This window comes from Cupressus sempervirens, chromosome 8 (genome assembly GCF_028749045.1).
Source record: "Cupressus sempervirens isolate cs-2001-9-10 chromosome 8, ASM2874904v1, whole genome shotgun sequence".
Lineage (NCBI taxonomy): Eukaryota > Viridiplantae > Streptophyta > Pinopsida > Cupressales > Cupressaceae > Cupressus > Cupressus sempervirens.
The window spans coordinates 691,221,964-691,247,875 of NC_143125.1; the positions used below are offsets into that span (position 1 = coordinate 691,221,964).

Sequence of the window (25,912 nt, forward strand, 5' to 3'; positions counted from 1 at the left end):
ATGATAGATTCAACATTAACACTAAATCTTATCCTTAATTATAATAACAAATATAGAGTAAGAGACCCTAATACTAAACCTAACCATTATATAAATTGTAAAGCTAAACACTAAATCTTATCCTTAATTATAATAACAAATATAGAGTAAGAGACCCTAATACTAAACCTAACCATTATATAAATTGTAAAGCTAAACACTAAATCTTATCCTTAATTACAATAACAAATATAGAGTAAGAGACCCTAATACTAAACCTAACCATTATATAAACTGTAAAGCTATATTTTTAACTATAATCAAATTAATTATTCAATATGTATTAAAATATTCAAATTCGCTAGTTTATATGTAGCGAACTTCAACTCCCTTTTAACACCTATTTGCCGGAAAAATACAATTAATCGAAAATACTGGCTATTTCCTTTACTCGAGAAAATTCGGTGAAACAAAATTCAACAGGTTCCATTGAGACTTCTAGGCATTGAGAGTACAACATTTTTTTTTCAGAATTATACAAATTAATAGCACAAGTTCCGCAATATTTACAGAACACATTTACATTCACAAAATTACTCTCTTACAGATTTCGCTTAATCTTTTTTTCCCTTGAATTTCTCAAGCTTTTTAGATTATCCATCTTTAAAAAGTACAAACTTTGGCCTCTGTTAGGGTTTCAAAGAGATTTCCGTTATTTTCTTTAAAACTTTGCCCTCCGCTAGGGTTTTGAGGCGTTTTTCATCAATTTTCTGTCAAAATTCAAGGCGATTTCATCAATTTCTCCCAAACTTGCGGATCTCCAAACATATCTCTGTTAACAAACCTGTCAAGATGAGGCCGCAAAACCTTATAAGTCTGACGCAGAGTACTCCTGCCGACAGAATTCTTCACAATAATCTCCACATCCTCGTTCGAATTTCTGTCAAACAACAGAGAACAGATCCAGGCGACAGCGGCCGCAATAGAAGCCGGCTTCTTCCTTATATTAAGACTCTTCACCATCTCATTACTAATTTCCTCCGCACACCTCCGCTGCCTGTGATCAAATCTCAGCGCCTTACAAAGCCTTGTAACAGAAGCCCTAACATGCGGATCTATAAATTTAGTCATGTCGATTTTTTCAGGCGGGGGATCGGCCGGGAGAAAGATCCCGGCGGCCTTGGGGACCTTCTCCCGTAGGTATTTCCAGGCCTTGTTAACATCGGACTGCCGGAGATCGGCAAATTTTGACGTGAATTCCGCCATTGTCATGTGCCTGTTGAGCTGTCTGCCGGAGATGTAAAGGCATGCCACGTAGATCGCGCTGAGGTGGACGCCGTATTTTCCTCTCAGAGTTGCCGGCCGGCTTTTTAACAGTGCCGTGAAAATAAACTGCGCTTGTGTTATCACAGGGCCTGTGCAGGAGGGCCCCACCGCGGCTGCTATTCTGGCAATTTCTTCGAGGTGAGCTGTCTCCTTGGGATTAGTCACTTCGCTGTAAGGGTTGTGAGACCCACTTGCTGGCTCGACACGTTGCGCGTTCTGGTTGTCTTCGAAGATTCTTACATCCTGCGTGTCGTCTATGTATTGGTCCTCTAATACCGTTGCACATTCTGTGCAGACAACTAGGCCTTGAGAACGGTCCACCTCGGCGTCCACGTCAGCCTGGCATGATGAACAATATGTCCGCACTTGTTGACCTCCCATCAAAGCTTTTATATAATGGGGAAGTCAGCTTAGCTTTTGAATATAATGAGATTTTAATAAATGTATGTGAGACTCAACAAGGTTTTGGGATAGGAGAATAATAGTGTAAATGTGGCACCAGAGGCTTCTCTGAAAAGATGGTGCATTTTGTTAAGAGTGGGGAAGGTGTATTTATATGTTTCCCAACTACTTCCCAAGAGTTGCGCCCCTTGGTTGCCAAAGGTAAAAACAAATTAGTGTATAATTTGTGCAGTTTAATTATATACTTCAATCTGCCTACGGATATGTAATTTTATCTCTTAGGGTTCTTCGTATTTATTCTGTACTAGGTATAAATATCTTCAAAAAGGAACTGAAATGAATAGGCGCATTTCATTTCATTATAAAATGTGTTTAATTTGTCGCGTCAATAAATTTTGATAATATATACTTTTATTTGAAATTTGATATAATTTTGTAATTAATTTTATTAGTTAAATTTAATAGTACTTAATTGCTTGTTAATTTTGAAAAGTATTTAACCAATAATATAATTTCTTAATAAATCTGTAAATAATGAAAATGAAAATATCATAATAATGCTAATATGAATTATATAGATAAATATAATTCTTTAAAAAATAAAGTAATTAAAAAAAAATCTTATCTCAATATCATTCTAACAACAAAAATAAAGAACAAAACATCAATATAAGATAGGGCTAGTCAAAGATACAATCAACATTACATTTCAGAGACAATCACTAATCAATAGAGATCATAACAATAGTAGGCAACACTATCAACCTTCCTTCATCGATTCAACAATGATTTAACAAGCAATTAGTAGATGGGTCTCTCTCTCTCTCTCTCTCTCTCTCTCTCTCTCTCTATATATATATATATATATATATATATATTGGGAGTGATGAGTCCTAATAATTCAATTATATAATTTAAACTCTAATTGAAATACTTCCCTAACCAAATTCTAACCATTATTTTGAACCATATGTGTTTTAGTGTTGAAGTAGGTTTACAAAATGGCCATGGATAAGTTTTGGGTTCAATTTGGTTTAACATTAAGGTTAGGTTTAATTTTAACTAGAGATTTGGATTCAATTTGAATTAGGGTTACTAGTCTTTGGAATATGAGGTCGATGGTTATCGTTTGGTTGTTGCTAATGACAATATGGTTGTTAGTAGTGTCAACATCCTTATTCCAACCTCTGGTTGTTCATTGTTGCATCAATGACTATAAATCAATTGGTTTCCACATGTTGAGTTGTATCAGTTGGCTATGCATTAACTATGCTTTTGACCGGTAACTTGTGCTTCATCTATCCTTCATCAATGTTGGTTTATCATTAAATGTCCTAGCATTTCATGTCTTGTTGATTGTCTGAATCATGATGGTAATTTTATGGAGCTTATATTTTGGGTCAATCCTTTGTGAACCATTTGGATGATTTTTGTGCCACCTATTTTTCTTAATGTTCTTATCATATCTTTGAGCACTGAAGATTGTGGTAGCATGTTGGCATGCTTGAGGATGATTGTATTTCTTGAGATGCCATATCCCATTGTAAATCTATTTTGATGGATACATTTTGGTCATTAGTTTAGTATACATGTAAAATCATTTCAAGGTGTATGTGTAACAATGAGGATGTAAATAATTAAATGCATATATATCTATAATGAAATGTGAACTAATCAAACAAGTTGATTGGGGAGCTGCATACTATTCTTAACTAAAATTTGTAGAGACCTAGCACTATACTCTATTTAAGTTTCACTTTCAATTCTTTTGGTAGTTACCCTTTGTTCAAGAAGCTAGTCTTGTTGTAACAAATCACCTATTCAGTGTCACCTTAGCAAGTGTTGTTATACATTTCATAAAAAATAGCATCTCTATGGTTTTTCATATTCAAAAGATATGTACATGAGGGGTGGGGGAATTTAATCATAATTCAAATCTAAAATACACTAGCAAAATACTTATTAACTATCGTAGTAATAACGAGTTTACCTATTCTCTAAAATGTAAAATAGTTTTGTAGACGCTCAATAATGGTTCGCATCTATGGTTTCATCACTTCTTCATACTAATTTGTCCCATTTTCTCATTCTACTAACTCTGATCTTTTGGCCAAATTGACCATATTTTTTCATTTGTATCCTCTTTCACATCAATGTCATGTCGACTTGGAATCATTTCAAATCAACTCAAAATCACCCCAAATCAACCCAAAATCACTCAGAATCAGTCCTATTCAACCCGAAACATATCAAACATCCCAAATCAATCATCATTTATCTGACTCCTAAGTATTGTTATGGCTTTTAGTGCCTTGGAAATCTATCAACCTATCAATCTTATCAATCTGACCTTAGTACTGTCGTGGCTCTCAGTGCTAGGTCAAACTATCATTCATGTCATTCAATCTTTGAAATTGTCGAGGCTTTCAATGTCAAATCATGACATCATCAAACATTTTAATAACATTGACAATGTCCGTCGATGTTATTATGATCAAACCTTACCAATCAATTTCAATCCTGTAGCATTTACAGTGTCGGTTAAATGTTACATATCAACTAATTCATGTCATGTGTCCTTGGCATGTTATCAATTTTGATCTATCAATTAATCTGATCATGGCTTTGATCTATTGGTCATCATCTTATTCGATCTATATCATCATCACATTTTCATCAAAGGGTATAGTCACATTCATTCAATCAATTTGGCCAATCATCTGCTAATTTTCTCTATAGGATTAAATAACCCATAATTTAATCCTATTCTTTCTAATTATTCTTCATAATTATAATCCTTAATTAATTAATTTTATTAATTAATTGGTTCATCATCAGCAAACCATGTAAATTCTTAATTTCCTAAGTTCCATTTTCCATCATCAATTCCATTTTCTACTAATTCTTATTTTGTGGAATAAGAGGATTTTTAATTCAAATATTCCATGAAATATTGCATCATCATGACACTTGGATATGGCACCTCGTGGATTCTCCTTTAACACTTGGCTAAGATTTGTCATAATCAAATATTCTTACCTCTTACGCACATCCCTATTTGGCTTATTCATCATAGATTCTTGGCTTTAAGTGTGTTGAGGTGTCTTATGACGCGTCATAGATTCTCTTCCACATTTAGCCAAGTTTGACTTTCATGTGTCATAGAATCTTACAATTGGCATATTCTGTCATATGCATCATAGGAATCTCTTGCCAGATCGCATATCTATGGGTGACAAATCCAATTCTCTCACCCTCCATGAAAATTATAAAATGGACAACCTTCCTCTCATTTTAGAGCTGAATGCTTAAGTCTTGAGTCCTTGAATCCTTGAGTCTTTGAGTCTCTACTCCTTTGCATTTTGCATTCTTGCTCTCACATTAAATCACAACTTCAAGTATTCTCATGGCTTTATCCCTATCATAGGCTTTGCTACAATCTTGTGTGCACTATAGGAAAATTGGAGCTACAATCATTTGGAGAAGAAAGAAGGACATGGGAGCTACAAACGGAAAAGGGAGTTTTTAATTATGTTTGCTTTCTTTTGATTAGTTTGGCCTTCATGGTAGACTAGTGGGTGCTAATATATGTTGATTGAGTTTGTGATTTTCTCATAGTGTGTTATGCATTTTAACCCATTTCCTAGTCCTACATTTGGTGAACCCGATGTGAACATGCATATCTAACTTGCATTTTCTTGTTTTGTGCTTGCAGGTGCAAGGAAGGAGCTCACTTGGAAGGGTATAATGACTATCTGCTATTCCATTTCACACCTAGATTAATTAGGGGGTCTAGTAAAATGCTTATATGCTCTTGTTTCATGCATTCTGTTAGCTTGCTATCCTAGGGTGCACTCTGCTCTATCAGGGCGCACTTGGGACCCCTAGGAGCAGTTTTAGGAGTTGAGAAGCCACCAAAACCTCTTTTTGTTATTTCTAACTTACCAACTATGCCCAACTGGGCCCCAACTAGGTCATTGACGTAGTCTACACTATTTGGACACACTTGGGAGTGTAGTCTTGAAAATTTCAATTTTTGGGTCTTGTCTAGGCACCATTTCCCCACACTCTGCACCTAACTTTCCAACTGCGCCCTAAAACTACCAACTGTGCCCAACTAGGCCCCAACTGTGTCATTGACATAGTCTGCACTGTTTGGGCACACTTGGGGATGTTCAGAGCCATTTTGGCCTTCTGGGGAGCAATCTGCTCTATCAGAGCACACCTGGGTTCAAAGTAAGCACATGCATCAATCAAAATCCACATTTCAAGTTCCTATCACTCTCTAGGACATAGATTAGGTGATTTTTTTGTTACTGATGGTCTATTTGCAGCATGTGGCAATCATTGGATGAAGACATGATCATAAGGAACTGCTAATGTGTGCTTTGGAGGACGTTGTCGAAGACTTTGTGTGTCTTTCAAAACTATGTGTGTGGATTTCCTAGATTAGATAACATTTCATTTGGTGCTTAAAAAGAACCTTTTTCTTTTCTGGTTGGTGTGTCTATAGTGTTAAATCCCTAGGAGTTGCATTGGACGTATCCTCTCCCCTCGCCATTCGTGGATATTGGGTGTAAGAGAAATCCATGTAACTTCTATATGAGGCCTACCTTGGACCAAGATACTCGATATTAGGTATGCCAGGGGACAACCTCAGAGCGGTAATGGGCCAAAGCCAGGTCAACGTTCCAGCCGCTATATAAAATTTGATTACAGTGAAAGTCGTCTCGACGGTATTGCTGCGTGATAGCTCTCCTCCAATACCCTTGTGGTGCGTCAAACCCCGATTCTCGAGGCTGGGAGACCTTCTGCAAAATTTTATCATTCACTTGCCGAACGGAATGCCCTTACTAAAATCATGTTTTAGTGGCCAAAATCCTTTCTATCCACTGGCTCAAGGGGTCACCCATTCCTGTGAAGACATCCTACATTCTCGCGGTCCTTAGTAGAAGCAACAGTCCCTTGGGAAGTCATGCCCCTTGGGAAGCGGATCTTGGTAGCCTTGAGAAGTGAGTGCGCTATAAGGGGGAGCTTGTGGTGCCAAGATCGTAGGTTGTCCACTCTGGATAAGCATGGCTAAACTTCGGTTCAATTAGGAATTTAGTGGATACAGTCCTAAAAGCCTAGGTTGTGGTGTGTTTGTTAACTTTTTACAACAACTATTCTTGTCTTAATGTGTCTTGCATGTGTGTAAAACATAATCAAGATAAAAGCCAAACTTTTAAATTTACACCTTGGATATCATTTGAACTTGTCAAAACATCACACATTGCCAAAACATTTCAACCTTTATCAAACTTTGCAAACTTTGGTTCAACACACTCAAACCTTGGAAAACATGGTGACTTGTGCTCCTAAATGTTCTTGGCAAAACGTAGATCCCACACTTGCATAGACTTCACTTACATTCACCCTAGTCTAGGCTTCATTCTTGCATGATATAGACTTCATATTGCACCTTTTAGTCCTCATTTAGTATCTATTACTTTTCATATTGCATCCATTTAGGTTCAATTTACCTTCCTTAGTTTTTGCATTCCCATATCAAAATCAACACTTTCCATTCACCATCTTGCATCCTTGCATACCTATTCATCATCTTGACCAATCTATCCATCATTCCAAGTGTCGTAACCATCATTTTGAGCATTCATATTGGCCCTAACACTGTCCTCTACTATTTACCTCTCTGTGACATCAATCCTAAAATCATAGCTTCCAAAATTGCCTCAGTTTCAACCCAGTTTACCAACTCTGCCCAACTGGGCCCCAACTACATCATTGACACAATCTACACTATATGGGCACACTTGGTGGTCTTGAGATCCAGTTTTGGGTTCCAGATAACATTTTGGGGCTTCAACAGTGTCCTTAGGTACCTGGTTAGCTCCCCTTGCACCAGCTTGCCTAGCTTTACATTCTGCATCACCTAGTCTTTAGTACCTTCACTTAGGACATCATTCTATAGGTCATAACCTCTATTCTACATCTCCCAACGCATCCTAACATCAACCCCAACATCTTAGCTTCTTGACATATCAGTTTGGCAACCATACCTTTCAGAATCAACAAACCTTCATTCTGACTTACCAACTGCGCTCAGAAACTACCAACTACGCCCAAATTGGCTCCAAGTGTGTCAATGATGTAGTTGGTACTGTTAGGGCACACTTGGCACTTTTAGGGAACACTTGGGTACCTTCATGACCATTTTGGGCCTCCGAACTACACTTTAGGACCCCAAAATTGCATCTAGGAGCCTCTACACCTACCCATTCTGCACTTGACCCAAAACCGTATCTTGCACCCAAAATCCCATTTTTCATCATAGGCATTGTCCATATCACATATCCACTCAGAATCACCACCATTTTGAGTCCTCTAAACATCATTTTGAACCCCCAAAACCTTTGAATTTAGTCAAAAATCTAAACAAAGTATGAGTCTTAGAGTATCTCCTAGTGTTGACGAATAATGGATCTTGACTAGTCTTTTTATCTTTTCTTATCATTTTCTTTGGTCAAAATATGTCTATGTCTTGATATATTTGACCTTATAATCTTTTATCAATTTTATCTTTTCGTCTTTTATCAGTTTTTTGGTCAAGATCCAAAGTCCTTTATCACAAGGTTAAACTCCTAGACAAAATACTTTCTAAAAGGTTTTACCTAAGTTCAAAACTTTCCATATACCCTTGTCATAGCATAATCATATCTCTAGCATCCCCAAATTTCATTTTGACTTACCCTAGTGGTATATCCCCTTCATATTGCATTGATCAAAATCCTTAGCATCATTTTCACTACCAAACCTTATCAAATTGTCCATCAACCAAATTGCCTCCTTGAGCATTTACCCTCATTTTGCATGTCCCAAACGTCATTACGAACCCTAGAACACCATCCTTTGCATAGTATACCTTGCATACACCTACCTTTAGTATCATTACCAAGTCCAAAACATAACCCTAATTGTTATTTTGCATACCTTAGAGTCATTTTCATCCCCTCTAGTCAAACTTCAAAACGTCACCTTGCATTTGCATTTGCATAACATCCCTAGGACATTTTCACTTTGCACATCAAAACCATAATTCATTTAGCATTTTTTCACATTCCCTAACATTCTTAAACACTTAAAATCCCAAAAACACTCATATCTTGCATACCCACCACTCTAAACCATCCAAAACACTCAAAAATTCCATTGCATTTGCACTCTTAGGTATCATGCCAGCACTTACTAGGACAGAATCAGCTTAGAGACCCAAGGAACTCTATCAACCTTTGTTTTCTGAGGCACAAGCATAACCAAAACCTCATCCAAGACAAAGAAAGAGCAAGAAAATCCAACAAACCTTTGACGAAGACAAAATCGAGGCATCACAACCATTACTAGCCGACCCCTTGAACATGTATTTGCAAGATCCTCATAATCAAGCTATGGCACGACAAACCTTGAAAAATGCACCTACCATGATATCTCCTCCAAAAACTTCCCCCACACATGGGATGGTTCAATGGAGTCCTGACTTTGAACCTATATTCGTGCCAATACCACCAGGAGGAAGAAGTGTACCAACCACACCTGAAGATGAACAATCACATTCCTTCGAATTCATCCAACGTAACACATCAAACATAAAACAAGGTATTGTACACCTAAGTGATGACTCTGAAACTGACTATGGCATCATTGATGAATAAATGGCTAGGCATGTCAAGACAAAAGTTTTTGCAAGAACTTCAAACGTTTGGCAGCCCAAGAAATTGTCAAATTTAACCCAAACTTGGAAGGTCCTAAGTCAACTTGGAAGGTCCTAAGTCCAAAAAAAAAACCAACACAACAAATGAAAATATCCAACCCATGATAAATTTGGACTTAGACAAGGGAAAACAACCTTTAGAGTTTTCAAACACAATAATGGCACCTATAAGGTCCCATCAAGAGTCAACTATCAAAATCCTCCAAAGTACATTTGAACACATTAATGTTAATCCCTTGTTTGATGAAATACCACCAATCCCTAAACACCCCAAAAGGACATTAAGACTTGACTTTAGTCACATGATGCAAGAACAAGATGCACCTAAAGGGACTTGTGCTCTAGGAATGCAAAACATACCTTCTTTGGAGGCAAATCAACAAAGTACACCTTTGTTCCTAACTTTACCAAGTGCTATGGCATCAAACACTATGGAGCCTCTCATAAGTACAACATGTGAAACATCAAGTGCAACCATTCCTATGGACACACAAAGGAAAATTCTTATTGACATTATGCCCATTCCCAACAGGGACACATCTCATAGTCAAGTCAATATGATGTCACAAGCAAGAACATCTAACACACAAAGGTACCAAAATCACAATCCAAACATGACATTCAATTTTTAAGGACTTAGTCAACCCCCACGACAACAACAACCTACAATGGTACAAGGACTCAACACTTCCAAGGCACAATCAAGTCTACATCCGCTTGACACAAATCCCACATATCAACAACAACATCAACCACAACGACAACAACCGTAAGTGGGGAAAACATCCAACATTCCTAATATGCAATCCCATGTGAACCCACTTGACTTACACACAATTTATCAACAACAATTTCAGCAGCAATTCCAAAAACAACAAATGATGTTTGCTAAACAACAAGAGCAACTCAAGCAACATTTGGAATACCAAAGACGCCTTGAGAAACAAATCACATACTAGCAACATTTGTTACAACAACAACATGTGCCACAACAACCTCAAAAAATACCTCTAGAACAACAAGCACACACATGGTCTCACATACAACCAATAGAGGTATCCCAACAACAACCACAACACATGGTACAACAATCACAGTCAATCCCACAACAAGTGCCACATCAAATACCACAACAAGGACCTTTCTGTCTTCAAGGTGCCAACATACCTCCACCACCTAGCGACACTTCATCAGACTCATCAAACACATAAATGTCAGAACCAAGTAGACATAGTTCTTGCCACATCAAACGGTCTACTCATAGACACAAAAGACTTGAAGGAAAGACCATCATGCAAAACCCCAATGAAGAACTATTACAACAATTCAAACAACTTTCCAAACAATTCGAGGCATTGGGAGTCCAAAAGAAACAGGCTCTATATACAGAAAGGGACCTATGTCCTAATCCATTTGCTAAAAGTTTGTATATGCCTCCATTCACAAAACACTTTGAAGCTCCAAGGTTTGAAAAATACTGAGGAAAAGGAAACCCTGTTGATCACATCCGAGAATTTTGTGCTTCATGTACCAAACTCAGTGATGAGCCCACTTACCTTATGAGATTGTTCCCTCATTCTCTAGGTGGGCCTGCACTTGAATGGTACTCCAAAATTCCTGGTAATATCAAATCTTGGTCAGAGCTAGCAGACAAGTTTATCTCCCACTTTTCCTTTAACATTACAAATGAGGTGACACTTTCTAATTTGTGCTCAACTAAACAGAAGACAGGAGAATCATTCATCACATTCTTACTGCGTTGGAGAAGCTTAGTTAGTCAATGCTCACTAGACATTCCTAAAGAACAACAAGTAAACTTGTGCATTGAAAACTTAGTCCCAAACTTAATGTATGAAATCAAAATCAAGAGTCCAAGCACCATTTCTAAACTAATGAAAAAAGGGGCTAGTATTGAAGATGCTCTTATCCATAAGAGAATCCTCAAGATAAAGAAAGAAAACACAAACACCAACTCGTCTAATAACAAGGCAAAATTTTTCTCCAAAAACAAGAATGTGAGTAATGACGGCATTGTGGATGCCTGCACGATTAGCACAACACAACCTCAATTGACCTTGAAAGGTGTAAACCCTACAAATTCACAAACCTCTAATCAAACATTAGCTCCACAACAGAAAACTGAGACTCCCACGAAACATAAACCTTGAAGACGTCCTAGAACCAATGACAGGAAATTCAAACCATTGGGAATACCACTTAAGACTGCATTACAACAGTTACTGAGTAATAACTTCCTGCAATTACCCCCAATCAAAGATGAACCATTGACTAAAGTCGATTACTAGGATGACAAAAAGTATTATGATTACCATCGCACCAAAGGACACAAGACTTCATCATGATTCCAACTGAAACATGCAATACAAGACCTTATTGATGATGGTGTCATCATAGTTGATCCATCACTATTAGCATCCAACTCTGATCACACTATTTTCAAAGATCCTTTGGGTAATCATGACAAAGAGAAACCCTCAAGTTCAAACTCAAACTCGCAAGGTAATGTAAATTACACATGCACCGGCTATGACTACACCATCAATTGCTTTAATGAGTCTGACTTTCACATATCCACATTCACATTGAAGGCTGAAGACCCTCGTTGTGCTGTCACTACACCGCAGCAAGATCACCCTACCTAGAGCCCCATCTAGACCTACTGCTTCTACTAGACCTATACCCCCAAGTAGACCTACTACTCCTACTTCATCTAATTATAGCCTTGTTGAACAACTCGGTAAAGCCCCTACACAAATATCCATTTTGGACCTACTATGTGCATCTCCCCAACATCAGAAGATCTTGGATCAAGCCCTTAAAGAGTCAGTAGTACCAGATAACATTGATGTCGCCCAGTTCCAAGCCATGGTTGGGAACCTATCCACATCACACCATATCACTTTTTCCCCTCAAAATATTCCTAAGGAAAAATCTAACCACAATGATCCCCTCCACCTTGAAGTCTTCATCCATAATGCCAAAGTCAGACATGTCTTAATAGATGGAGGAGCAGGACTAAACATCTGTACTCTTAAGGTTATCAACAATTTGGGTTATTCTAAAGATGATGTAGATCCATCTCAAAGAATCACAATAAAGGCTTATGATGATGGTGAACGCTTCTCCAAGGGCGTCATCACATTACCTGTCAAAGTTGGTCCAACTACCAAAGATACATTGTTCCATGTCCTAGATATAGAAATAAACTGCAACATGATACTGGGATGCCCTTGGCTTCATGCTATGAAAGCAGTCCCTTCTACATATCATCAATGTCTGAAGTTTTTCTATCACAACATAGAGGTTACCATCCCCGGTGATCCAGATCCTTTCCAGTTTTGTGTTAATCTAAGAGATGCTACTGCATTCCAAATCCAAAAAAACAATGAAGCACAACCCACAAATTCCTATAAGTATGTGGATGTTGATATAATGCTCAGTAAAGCCAAGGAAAAGATGAAGATTGAAGATAATGGGTGTGGAGAGTACTTTATGTCTCAAGTCTCTCACATTAGGGAGTCACTAGTTTCTCCCCAAGCTCATGGTAAATCACAACCACTTCAAGCACAATATTCAGAGATCAGTACAAAGAATGATACTTCTATCAATGAGAATACATATGTATGTATTGAGAAAGAAAAAGTAGAATGAGAACCCACTTTGATATCTCCTAGCAAGTATGGACTTGGGTTTACTATCATGCAAAAACAAGGCTATAGTGGTCTTGGATCTCAGAAACAAGGAATCATTGAACCCATCACTACAAAAGGATAACCTCCTAGTTTGGGGCTTGGATTTAAACCATTATGAATAGGTCCTCCCAGTACCATGGTACCTACATGTAAGACTATGAATTTTTTGAATGATGAAAAGGCATTTGAGGATATCCCACCTGAAACCAACAATCCTCTAGCTTCTATGCATAACCCTAATGACCCAGTTGAATCAAATACCCATATATCTACCTTCAACCAAAACCCATTCAACACTGATGATGACATCTCCTCGAGTTATCTTGAACCTTTGGATTGGGACCAATGTGGACCACCAATTTTTTATCAATTCAACGATGATGACACTCTCATAATAGACTTTGAAGGCATTATGACTGAAGATCATAAAGAAGCAATTTATTCTAAAGAGAACACACTGACATACTTTGGGGAGTCTACTCCACCTTCTAGTTACAAAGCAAAAAGAGAAAGAAATGACAAGCATAGGTCTCTTGGTGAAAATCGAAAGGCACCATTAGACCATAAAAAATCAAAAGCTAAGAAGCTCCCAAGTATACACAATGAAAAATATGATGCCATGAATATCAGTGTTCCAGTGTTCAACATGCCACAAAGTCTTTTGGAGCTCTCTCAATCAGCATTAATGCGAAAGGTCATTGGTCTCAACCCTCCCAACCCTCACTTATATCCCTTTGTTTATCCCCAAATCTAGCTACATAATTTGTTCAATAACCAAAATCAGTCCTTTATCCAACAAGCCTTTGCATATGTCATCATTAGTGACATCCCACATGACATTTCTATTGACCCAATTATCCTTAGATGCCTTGATTCGCAAGAGACAGACATTGTCATACATACGGTACACGATGGTATATCTCGAGGCCTTTCTAGTGGTTCAATTTTAGCTACAGACTCAGACCAAATCCTCCATAGTTATGGTCATTCATGGATCCAGAGCTCATCAGCTAGCAGCACCAACAACAGATATCTTCTCAGCATTTGTTAGTGACATTCTTGATTCCATCTAAAAGTCCTAAAAAAATATTAAAAAAAAAGAGAAAAAAGTCATGAAAAAAGCAAATAAAAAAGTGAAAAACGTCATGAAAAAAAGCAAAAAAATGGATGCCTTGATGAAAACTTGGAAAAAAGGCATCTTGGCACAAAAATTTGAGTCAAGAGAAAAATTTCATCCAAAAGTGAAAACCTGGAAAATAGGCACTTTGGGCAAGTACCATGGTGAAAACCTGGCAAACAGGCACCATGAGTAATTAGTTATTGCTCCTCCATCTATCAGGATCCCATCTGGTCTTTTCCCCCTCTATCATTCCTTGATCATATTCTTCCTATTGCAAAAAATCCTCGACTCCTTGACCATGGCTCACAAACTAGTTAATGTCCTTTGTTATCTTACCAAGCATTACCAGTCTATACACACTCTGTCATTGGCCTTTGTTCATAGTTTGCATCTTGTCTGGGGGCATATTAATTACATGTTGCATGAGTTTGAACTTGAGTTGGGGGCATATCCCTAAGCACTTTTTATCCATTGGACCTATCGCATAATGGATTGGAGCTAACACTTGTATATGTTTTTACGATCTTGAAAAAATGACATAATGTCCTGAAAAAATCCTAAAAAATTCAAATACAATCTTGAAAAATCACTAAAAATCACATAATGTCCTGAAAAATCCTTAAAAATTCAACTACGATCCTGAAAAAATCACTAAAAATCACATAATGTCCTGAAAAAATCCTAAACATTCAAATATGATCTTGAAAAAATCACTAAAAATCATAAAATGTCCTGAATAAACCCTAAAAATTGTAAAATGTCCTGAAAAAACTAGTCACACAAAAAAATCAAATATCCCCAAAAACCCTAAAAATCACAAAACCCATCAAAATTTACAATAAACCTTGTACATATTCACTGTGGATAACCATCCCTTTTGTGTTCACACTTGCACTTTGTAAATTGAAACTCAAAGCACTACACTTTCAAAACAATCACACTATCTCACCAACATGAACCAACAATCAATCCAACATGTCACTACGAACCTATCAACTGAATCCACAAATAGTGTTATCACATTATCAACCTGTCAAACACCATCTAAACACCTAACACACTAAAAAGAAAGTAATAATGGACAAGGATAGCTGTTAGCTCACGCTGTTTAGTGAGTGATTTTTTTTTGCTTTGTTTTTCTTTGATCATGCTCCTATGCCCCTTGATGATATAAAACTAATCTATGAGACTGGCTGAGATGGTTCATGGTCATCCTTTTCCATTTTTTTTTGTTACAATGTACCTTTAAGAGTTTGGGGCATGTACATATGCCTCAGGAAGGACAAGGTCATTCTCTGTTTGCATCGTGCTTGTTTACGCAAAAGGCTTGCATTTGCGCTCTGGCCCTTTATGCCATGATGCATTGCATTCCATTTTCCATATCAAAATAAAGCTCCATTTGACATATAGTGCACTTTCTAGAAGCAAAAGTCTTTTCATCATACTAACATCTCCTCATCTCATCTTTCTTCTTCATCTCATTCTCCATCACCATGATCATGTCTTCTAATTCACCAAATCATCTTCATCTTCCATTCATGCATTCTTGCATCATCCTACACTGTCAATCAACTTTCTGTGGCTTTCCACTTGGTTCAACCTCAGTCTGACATTTGTCTCATCATATTTGACCAAATATGATGATTTTTGATGATTTCCCTCATGTTATGATATCTTTCCATCATTTTGGTCATGCACACAGAATTTTGGGTCATTCCGAGTCCAATCAGGCTGATTTTGGGCCCCAGAGCCTTTTAGGGTGCAATATGCACTTTTAGGGCATAGTTGGGGTTCCCAAGTGTGTCATTGATGCACTTGGTCATGCCAAATACATCATTGACGCACTTGGTAGATTTTGGGTGCACTTGGGAACCTAGGTTATCCAGAACTGCTCCCAGAACCCCTAGGTTGCACTCCGGAGGCCATAACTTTTGCATTTCAACTTTGATTTACAAACCGTCAGTATCATTGGACTCATATCTTTCTTGTGAAAAAAATGAGCTATCATTTTCATTATTTTGTCACTATATGGAGTTTTAATCCTTCCAATTAATCTTGGGCTCCTAGTTGCCCCCCTGTCATGTTGATTTTTGCTCCCAAGGCCTTCTCGGGCACATTTTGCACTTTATGAGACCACTTGGGCTTCCCAAGTTCATCATTGATGCACTTGGTACTGTCATGGCACACTTGGGTTTACCAAGTGCGTCAATGATCCACTTGGTTGAGTTTTGGGTGTAGTTGGGGACCTAGGATACCTAGAACTACTCCCGGAGCCCCTATGTTGCACTCCGAAGCCCATAACTTTTGCATTTTAACTTGGAATTACAATCCGTAAGTTGCATTGGATTCATATCTTTGTTGTGGAAAACATGAACTATAATTTTCATCATTTTTTGTCTGCCTTGAGTGGTAACCCATGCAATTATTCTTGGGCTATGGATTGACCCTGTTTTGCAGTCTAGGCCTCATAACTTTCACATTTTAGCTCTGATTTTCATTCCGTCAGTTGCTATGGTTTTGTCTTCTTGTTTTTGATAAATTGACTTATCATATGCTTATATTAGTCAATTTATTGAGGGTGCACCCATATATATCATCCCTACTGGGGCATGTTGTAGCTTTCTCATTAGTTATTCTTTGATACAACGCTCTAAATCACATTGTATCAAAGAGGGGCAAAATGTAGATGCTCAAAAATGGTTTGCATCTATGGTTTAATCACTTATTCATACTAATTTGTCCCATTTTCTCATTCTACTAACTCTGATCTCTTGGCCAGATTGACCATATTTTGTCATTTGTATCCTCTTTCACATCAATGTCATGTCGGCTCGGAATCATTTCAAATCAACTCAAAATCACCCCAAATCAACCCAAAATCACTCAGAATCAATCGTATGCAACCTGAAACATATCGAACATCCCAAATCAATCATCATTTATCTAACTACTAGGTATTGTTGTGGCTTTCAGTGCCTTGGAAATCTATCAACCTATCAATCATATCAATCTGACCTTAGTACTGTCGTGGCTCTCAGTGCTAGGTCAAACTATCATTCATGTCATTGAATCTTTGACATTGCCGAGGCTTTCAATGTCAAATCATGACATCATCAACCATTTTAATAACATTGACAATGTCTGTCAATGTTATTATGATCGAACCTTATCAATCAATTTCAATCTTGTAGCATTTACAATGTCGGTTAAATGTTACATATCAACTAATTCATGTCATGTGTCCTTGGCATGTTATCAATTTTAATCTATCAATTAATCTGATCATGGCTTTGATCTATTGGTCATCATCTTATTCGATATATATCATCATCACATTTTCATCAAAGGGTACAGTCACATTCATTTAATCAATTTGGCCAATCATCTGCTAATTTTCTCTATAGGATTAAATAACCCATAATTTAATCCTATTCTTTCTAATTATTCTTCATAATTATAATCCTTAATTAATTAATTTTATTAATTAATTGGTTCATCATCAGCAAACCATGAAAATTCTTAATTTCCTAAGTTCCATTTTGCATCATTAATTCCATTTTCTATTAATTCTTATTTTGTGGAATAAGAGGATTTTTAATTCAAATATTCCATAAAATATTGCATCATCATGACACTTGGATATGACACCTCATGGATTCTCCTTTGACACTTGGCTAAGATTTTTCATAATCAAATATTCTTACCTCTTACGCACATCCCTATTTGGCTTATTCATCATAGATTCATGGCTTTAAGTGGGTTGAGGTGTCTTATGACGCATCATATATTCTCTTCCACATTTAGCCAAGTTTGAATTTCATGTGTCATATAATCTTACAATTGGCATATTCTGTCATATGCGTCATAGGAATCTCTTGCCACATCACATATCTATGGGTGACAAATCCAATGCTCTCACCCTCCATGACAATTATAAAATGGACACCGGGTAAAAGCATAGATCTGTGTCCCCATTTGTGATACAAAAACCTATTTTGGTCAAATCTCATTTCTCTATCAAAACTCAATTTTTTTCAAAAACTAAAAATACCCTTTTATAGATCTCATATTCAATATCAACATTATATAAATTTTTAAGTGTTTTGATTAGTTATAATATGTTATAATCTCAAAATATTGTAAGTCGATATTTCAACATTTCAGAAGATGCTCTCTCAAAAAATGAAAAAAATTACTAAATCATATCAAAAAAATAAAAAAATTATATTTATCACTAGAGGAGAGAATCTTCTTCACGAATATGTAATTTTTTTTCAAGAAGGTATAGATTTGATAGGGAAGTTTTGACGGGAGGAAAAAACTTTTGGATTCTGACAAGGTCGAACTTGAGTACTTATAACAAAGAAAATATACATCAAAAATAATTATTTCTTTTTTTGTTCACTAGCTATACATGTTATCTATAAAATATTTTCAAATCAGAACAAAAAGAGATGATTTGCACATACTTGTTTGATGGGAACTACATCCTATATTTTTTATAGTTAAAAAAGGGACTTCAAAATAAAATAAAATAAATAAATTCTTAGTCAAAAAAAATTATAAAATTTATAGGCATAAAATTCATACAATTCTACACATTCCATCAGTTTACATCGTCTTCATATTTTAAACACAAATACCATTTTTTTTGTCATTAATGTTGAACTGTCACATTCTGATATCACATTTCTTTATAAAAGGTGAGACAGGTTTGTGATTTTACCCCACCCTTCCTCTCATTTCAGAGCTGAATGCTTAAGTCTTGAGTCCTTGAATCCTTGAATCCTTGAGTGTTTGAGTCTCTACTCCTTTGCATTTTGCATTCTTGCTCTCACATTAAATCACAACTTCAAGTATTCTCATGGCTTTATCCCTATCATAGGCTTTTGCTTCAATCTTGTGTGCACTATAGGCAAATTGGAGCTACAATAATTTGGAGAAGAAAGAAGGACATGGGAGCTACAAACAGAAAAGGGAGTTTTTAATTATGTTTGCTTTCTTTTGATTAGTTTGGCTTTCATGGTAGACTAGTGGGTGCTAATATATGTTGATTGAATTTGTGATTTGCTCCTAGTGTCTTATGCATTTTAACCCGTTTACTAGTCCTAGAAGTTTAAAAAACTATAATGAAATCATGTATCCACACATAACTCCATGATTTTTGGTCTCACAGAAACCCTTGGTTAGAGGGAAAAGCTTGGATTGGGGATGTCACTCACAACTCTTCACTGTAGTAAAAATGTTTTCTCATTAAGAGCTAAAATATTGTCACCTTCTAAGTGACTCACCTTGTTAGGAGTGACTGATACATTGCTAAATGTATAAAAAAGTTAGGCATTAATATTACTTTGTTAAGATATTTTATCCCCCTTATAGAGTGTTCACCTTGTTAAAGGATTTAAAAGCAGTTCTCTTAAAAACTTTCACTCTTGTCAAGAATTACCCGGTTAAAGATTTCACATACACTTGCAAAAACTATTAAGTATTCAAGCAAGATAGTAGTGACCTATTAAATGATTTCTACCTAAATCTATTCAAATCCCCTTTTATTTATCTCTAATTCCCGAATCCTTTTGTAGGATTTTTGTAACCAAGTCCATGATCACAATTTGATTCTATATCAAAATCTTATCTCTTTATTTGCTCTTATCTACTCTACTTGATCTCCTCTTTTATCCTTCTTACCTTTGCATGTATAACCTAGTTAGGGTTTTGTAAAATGTCCTTAGCTTCTAAATAAAATCATCTTGTTCTCTTTATTTTCTTTAGTATCAGTGGCATTGGTAATGTAACTTGGGACCTGTGATGATATGACATTGTCCTTATAATATTTACAATGTTGTCATGTTTCCTTGTTATTTTTTGTCTTCCTTAAATTCTGTTAATGGTGTTATGTTTTTGTTCAACTTCTAAATCAATATTATTCTCATTAGTATCCTTGACATCATCATAACTCTCTCTCTCTCTCTCTCTCTCTCTCTCTCACACACACACACACACACACACACACACACACACACACACACACACACACACACACACACACACACACAAATGTCTTCCCATCTATGTCATCCCCTAATTATTTTCTCTCTCTTTGTAATTTATTATCATCAGGTCTCTATCTACTTCATCTCTCCTCATCTCCCTTATTCATCTCTTTCTATCTCTCTAACTCTCTCTCTCACACACACATCCCTAATTATACTCATTCACAAGTTTCTCTCTCTCTCTCTCTCTCTCTCTCTCTCTCTCACACACACACACACACACACACACACACACACACACACACACACACACACAAAATTTTAGGGTTTAAGATTTAAGCTGATGCTTTAGAATTTTGTAGTGTTTGAAAATACATTTTAGTTATTATTATAAGAATTTTTTTGAAGTATTAGATGGCAACCAAAAGGACAAGGTGCTGACCCCGAAGTACCAAAAGGTTGAAAAGTCAACCAAAGGTTACCTCCTAGTAATCTAACCCATACCATCTTGCAACTCCAAAAAACATATACTATCTAAAGTTGAATTAATAATACCATCAATCCTAAAACATGTAGAAAAAAAAACTAAAAAGCATTCTAGCAGCACCCAAACTACTCGCTACTATCAGTCCCACATATCCACATAAACACATAATGTATTACCTCGTAGGATATCTAGTTCACAATAACCAAAATTATAACAAAAAACACTCCTTTCTAGGATCCTCATCCTTCTTCTCCTCAGGCACATCCTTGTCCATGTCCTCCCCCTCCACCTCGATAGGTTTGTCCAAAAGCATCTAGAACAAGTCCTTTGCCAATAACCCATAAATGGATTGGGTTGCCTCACTCTCCTTTCCTAGGTCCTTCTCATTTTTATTCACATACAAAAACTAAAGGGTGGTGGTCATGGAATACTTGAATTTGGTGGAGAATTCCACCAGAGTGTCAAAACTCTAATAGATACCAATGTGATTATTTTCCAGATCTCTCATCGATTGCTCAAGTCAATCTAGTTTAGCCTTTTTGTAGCTCTATCCATGGCTATTATTTCCTTTTTGCACCCACCTTTAGGAGTATCTTTCCTAGGGGAGGTGATATCTCCTCCCCTCCGCCCCCCCGACTACTTCTAGTCATGTAGCTCTGAGGGTGTTAGAAATGTGAGAGGGGCTAAGGGGGTTGGGGACAGGCTTCGTGTCCTAGGGACATCTCTTGCTTTTGGTAGACTTAACATCACTTTTGGAAGATTTAGAGCTAGAATCATGCTTGGGGGGGGGATATAAACTTTTCTAGTTGGAGGCATTTGCTAGTTCACCTAGCACTCTGCTTACTCTTCCTAGTGTCCATATCTGAATCAATGAGGCTAATTTGAACCTCAGGGCTAGGGATTTTCTTGGCTTTTTTGTGGTTGGACTAGGGCTAGGGTCCAATGGGACTTGGTGGGTGACAGAAGCTAGTGGGTTGACTAGGAGCGGTGGGTTTTGGGCAAGATGGTAGATATATAGCTTGTTCATGAACCCCTAATGGATAAGATAAAAGGTTTTACTCTCCTCTTTTCTCCTCCTAGCCTTATAAATAAAATCTTTCATAGAGTGAAAAACTGAAATAGAAAGGAAATATGATCCACATTTTTAAAGTGGTTAAGAATAAGGAAATGGTTGATGATAATGGACACTGTTTGACATGCTCCCATTCAACTAACCTCATGACACTATGGCCAATTTTTTCCATCTCATCTATGATGCCATTTCATTTGTGATATATGTGATCCAGGTGGATCTTATGGCATTCTTCCATCAACTTGCGGATTTCATCAATTATCACTTTGATCGACCAACTACTTCAACCCTCTCCCTTGGTAGCATTAATAATTAACATTGAGTCCCCCTCAATGGAAAGCTTGTTAATTCCACATGATCTCACAATTCTCAAACCCCATAGAAGCGCCAAGGCTTCCACTTCATTGTTTCAGCCCCCTCTATAGTTTCTAGTATAGGAAATCACCATAGTTGCCATAATATTGCTGAAGACACCTCCTGCAATAGTACTGCCCATCATCGTGGAACCATCAAAATTGAATTTGATCCAAGACTCAGCAGGAGGGTGTCACACCATCTTCTTTCTAGCCATGTCTTTGGAATTGTCAAATTGTGCCACTGTTGGGCCTAAATCCCAAGTAGAAGCCCATTTCATGTCAAGTCTACCCAAGGGTTTCATAGGGGCTTCCACCACCAAATCTAATTGCATTATTTTAGAAGTCCAATATGTTGGACCACCCTAGAACTAGTAGTGGCTTGTACAAGGGAAGTAATTCACTAGTACATTTGGGTTCATTTTTTGACCTTTATTGGTTGAATTTTTGACCTAGTTTTTGACCAAATTTTGACCAAATTTGACCAACCCATTGGTTAATATTTTTCTGGTCCAAATTTTGACCAATCTATTGGTCGAAAACCTTCCAAAGACATTTTTTAAGTTCAATCAGGAATTGGTCAAATTTTTGACCAATGAAGGTCAAATTTTTGACCAAAAAAGGTAGAAAAATATTTAGGCATTGGTGGAAATTTCAACCAACAAATGTAGAAAAAAAATCTAGGCATTGGTGGAAATTTTGACCAATGAAGGTGGAAATTTCGACCAACAAAGGTAGAAAAAAAATTTAGGCGTTGGTGGAAATTTTGACCAACAAAGGTAGACAAAGATTTAGGCGTTGGTGGAAATTTTGACCAACAAAGGTAGGAAAAAATTTAGGCATTGGTAGAAATTTTGACCAGTGAAGGTGGAAATTTCCACCAATAGCTAGGTGTAAATTTTTTTCAGGCATTCTATAAAAAAGTTCACATGCCTTGCCTATGATATGACATTTTGCATGCATCCTACACTCTCTCATCTGGCTGATGATGGATTACGCTAAGTGATCTGAAACCATAATTCTAAAAAAACACACAATCAAATCCAAAATGAACTTGCACTACAAATGGATTGTGGAAATCTGATATTGTTAATTTTGCATGCATGTCTACTAGGACACATATATGTTTAAGTTGTGATTGTCCTGGTAGACATGCATGCAATTTTACCAATATTAGATTTCCACAATCCATTTGTAGTGAAACTTCATTTTGGATTTGATTGTGTGTGTTTTAGCATCATGGTTTCAGATCACTCTGCATAATCCATCATCAACCAGATGAGAGAGAGTGCAGGATGCATGCAAAATGTCATATCATACATAAGGCATGTGAACTATTTTATAGAATGCTTGAAAAACACCGACAATAACTAATATGAAGAATATATAATTAGTTATATGGCTGATAGGGCCCACCAAAAGATAAACTATATGATAAAAAGAATTATTTTCATGTTTTGAACATATGGGGTACACATAACATGACTTGTTATTGCACAATTCAACTAAGTTTAGTTAATTTCTATAGGTATTGTCTCCATTTAATGGTGAATGTTTTGCTGCATTTCAAGCCTTTTGATTATATAAAGAAATGGATAGCATGAAAAGTTTAAGTAATGTCAAGCCATTTATTTACTTGATTTATAATGTGAATATAACTATTATGTTGCTCAACAACAACCACCGAATAAAATTATCATCATGTATCCAAAAAGGGATGGATGGAATGTCGGAACTAACCTCCAACTAACTACTATCACCATCCCTCTATATTATAAGTTATAGTGGTGCTCTAGATTTTCTCTATTCCATCCTACACTTACATATCATACACTTTACCATAGTCCATATCAACAAGGTCAGAGAGATTAGTTTCATTTGACTAGTATGAGGAAGACCTTGATGTTGAGAAGTTGTGTGATTCATGTGGAGTGGAAGGTGTTTTGGCCCCTTGGAAGGAAGCTTCATCTCTTTTACCAGCATCTTTATTTTTACTTGGAGAAGCATATTTCTTTGAATTGTCCCCATGGCTCCTTGCAGATGATGCCAAGAGTGTCCTTGCTATTTTCTTCTGCCATAACATAATGTTCACAAAGTGTTAGAATTGTCTCTAGATGAAAAGAAACTATAGAGGCTTAATTGACATGTGATCTTAGTTAATGTAGAAGATAGATTATGAAATATCATCTGAAATGTTGATACAAAAGTCTTCCTAAAACAAAAATGTAAACCATATCTATTAGAAAAAAAAAATGTGAACCATATCAATCCTAAAAATTATTTATATCATTAAATAATGTTAAAGAGAGTAGAAAGAAATCATAACTGATACCTAAAATGTGAACATTGTAGGCATTTGATCCTTTGAAATGAACATGTTCTCCTGATGAAGGCTTAAACTAGTCTAGATCCTTGCAGAAACACATGACATGTAATTGAATGGATAAAAAATTATGGTACAAGCACTTGAAACACTTAGACTGGATACTACAGCTCAAGTGCCAAGGTCTTGAAAAATGCTGAACACATTTACTTATTGGTGAATTTTATATGAAACATCAAGCAAAAGTTTGTTATATGGTGCAACACATTGACTCAAAGCTAGTGATCTAGCTAAAATCATCTGTTTAGCAAGAAAAAATCTTTGCTATTTTTCCCATTGTTCTTTGCACAATCAAGTTTTATTTTAACTATTCTATGTGGAAAAAATGTAATCTAGACAACAGTTTATGTTCTACCAATAGGTTTCATATAAATAAATGTCAAGGATTTTATATTATTCCAATCTAAACTGATTAGAAAGTTTACCTCAAAATTTTGCAGATCTATCTCCAACTAGGTGGAAGCTATGTAACAGACCGGTTAGAGCTAAAGCAAGCTACCATATTAAGATGTTGAGGAAGATGTTGTACTTCTATCACTAGGAGCTTGTGTGTCTTCCTCATTACATGCTTGGGCCGACTGTAGAATCACATGTCTCACCTATTTAAAAAATATAGTACATTAGCATGGCAAGAAGGCTTCCATCTTCCAAAAATGCATTTAATGAATTGAACATCTCAATTGCAACCAGCACAGTTTTGAGGGCTACGTCCCAAATGATCTGGCTAGAAATTGTGTTCCAGGCCTAGATGCTACAAATAACAACCTATGATGCCTTCATCTATACACAATGTCTTTCTAGTTTCTTTCTACTCACACGCCCATTTCATTTCATATGATCATCTAAAAATTGTGTCACTCTAAGCTCTCAAAAATTTCCTCTTGATTGATCATCTGATAACTACTGAATGAGAGCTTTGGGATAAGCTATAGGCATCCATCAAATCATAAAGGATTTTGTCAGATGGTGTAGATGAAGTAGTAGCATTTTCCTTGGGAGACATGCTTGCAAAATGGAAGCATAGATAAGTCATGTGAACTATTTGACAGGATGCCTGAATGTAATGTGGTCATCAAAAGTCATGGTTGCTGGATATGCACAAAATAGATATATTGAGAGAATATATTTTTTAAAGTTACAACTACCCTGGTAGACATGCATGCAAAATATGGAATCCTAGATGAATAGTTCAATTGAATCCTCCTCCTGGAGGAAGGCTACAACAAATACATAGTTCATCCCTAACCCAAAGTTGAAAAACTATAGTTGATGCCACAAACCTTGAACAATGTTACACACTACAGAAAAGACCATTT

The 25,912-nt window shown here is 36.5% G+C and overlaps 1 protein-coding gene across 1 annotated transcript; it reads right to left on the reverse strand.

Annotated features, from left to right (window-relative positions):
• Positions 1-759: 759 nt before the first annotated feature.
• Positions 760-1,686, reverse strand: LOC149544334 (transcription initiation factor IIB-2-like). Its single transcript, XM_089795954.1, has one exon. The coding sequence runs from the start codon at positions 1,684-1,686 to the stop codon at positions 760-762; it is 927 nt and encodes a 308-aa protein (XP_089652080.1).
• Between the last annotated feature and the right edge of the window lie 24,226 nt (positions 1,687-25,912).

Coding starts and splice junctions, on each gene's coding strand:
- LOC149544334 (XM_089795954.1), bottom strand. CDS start 1,686: ATGGGAGGTCAACAAGTGCGGACATATTGTTCATCATGCCAGGCTGAC.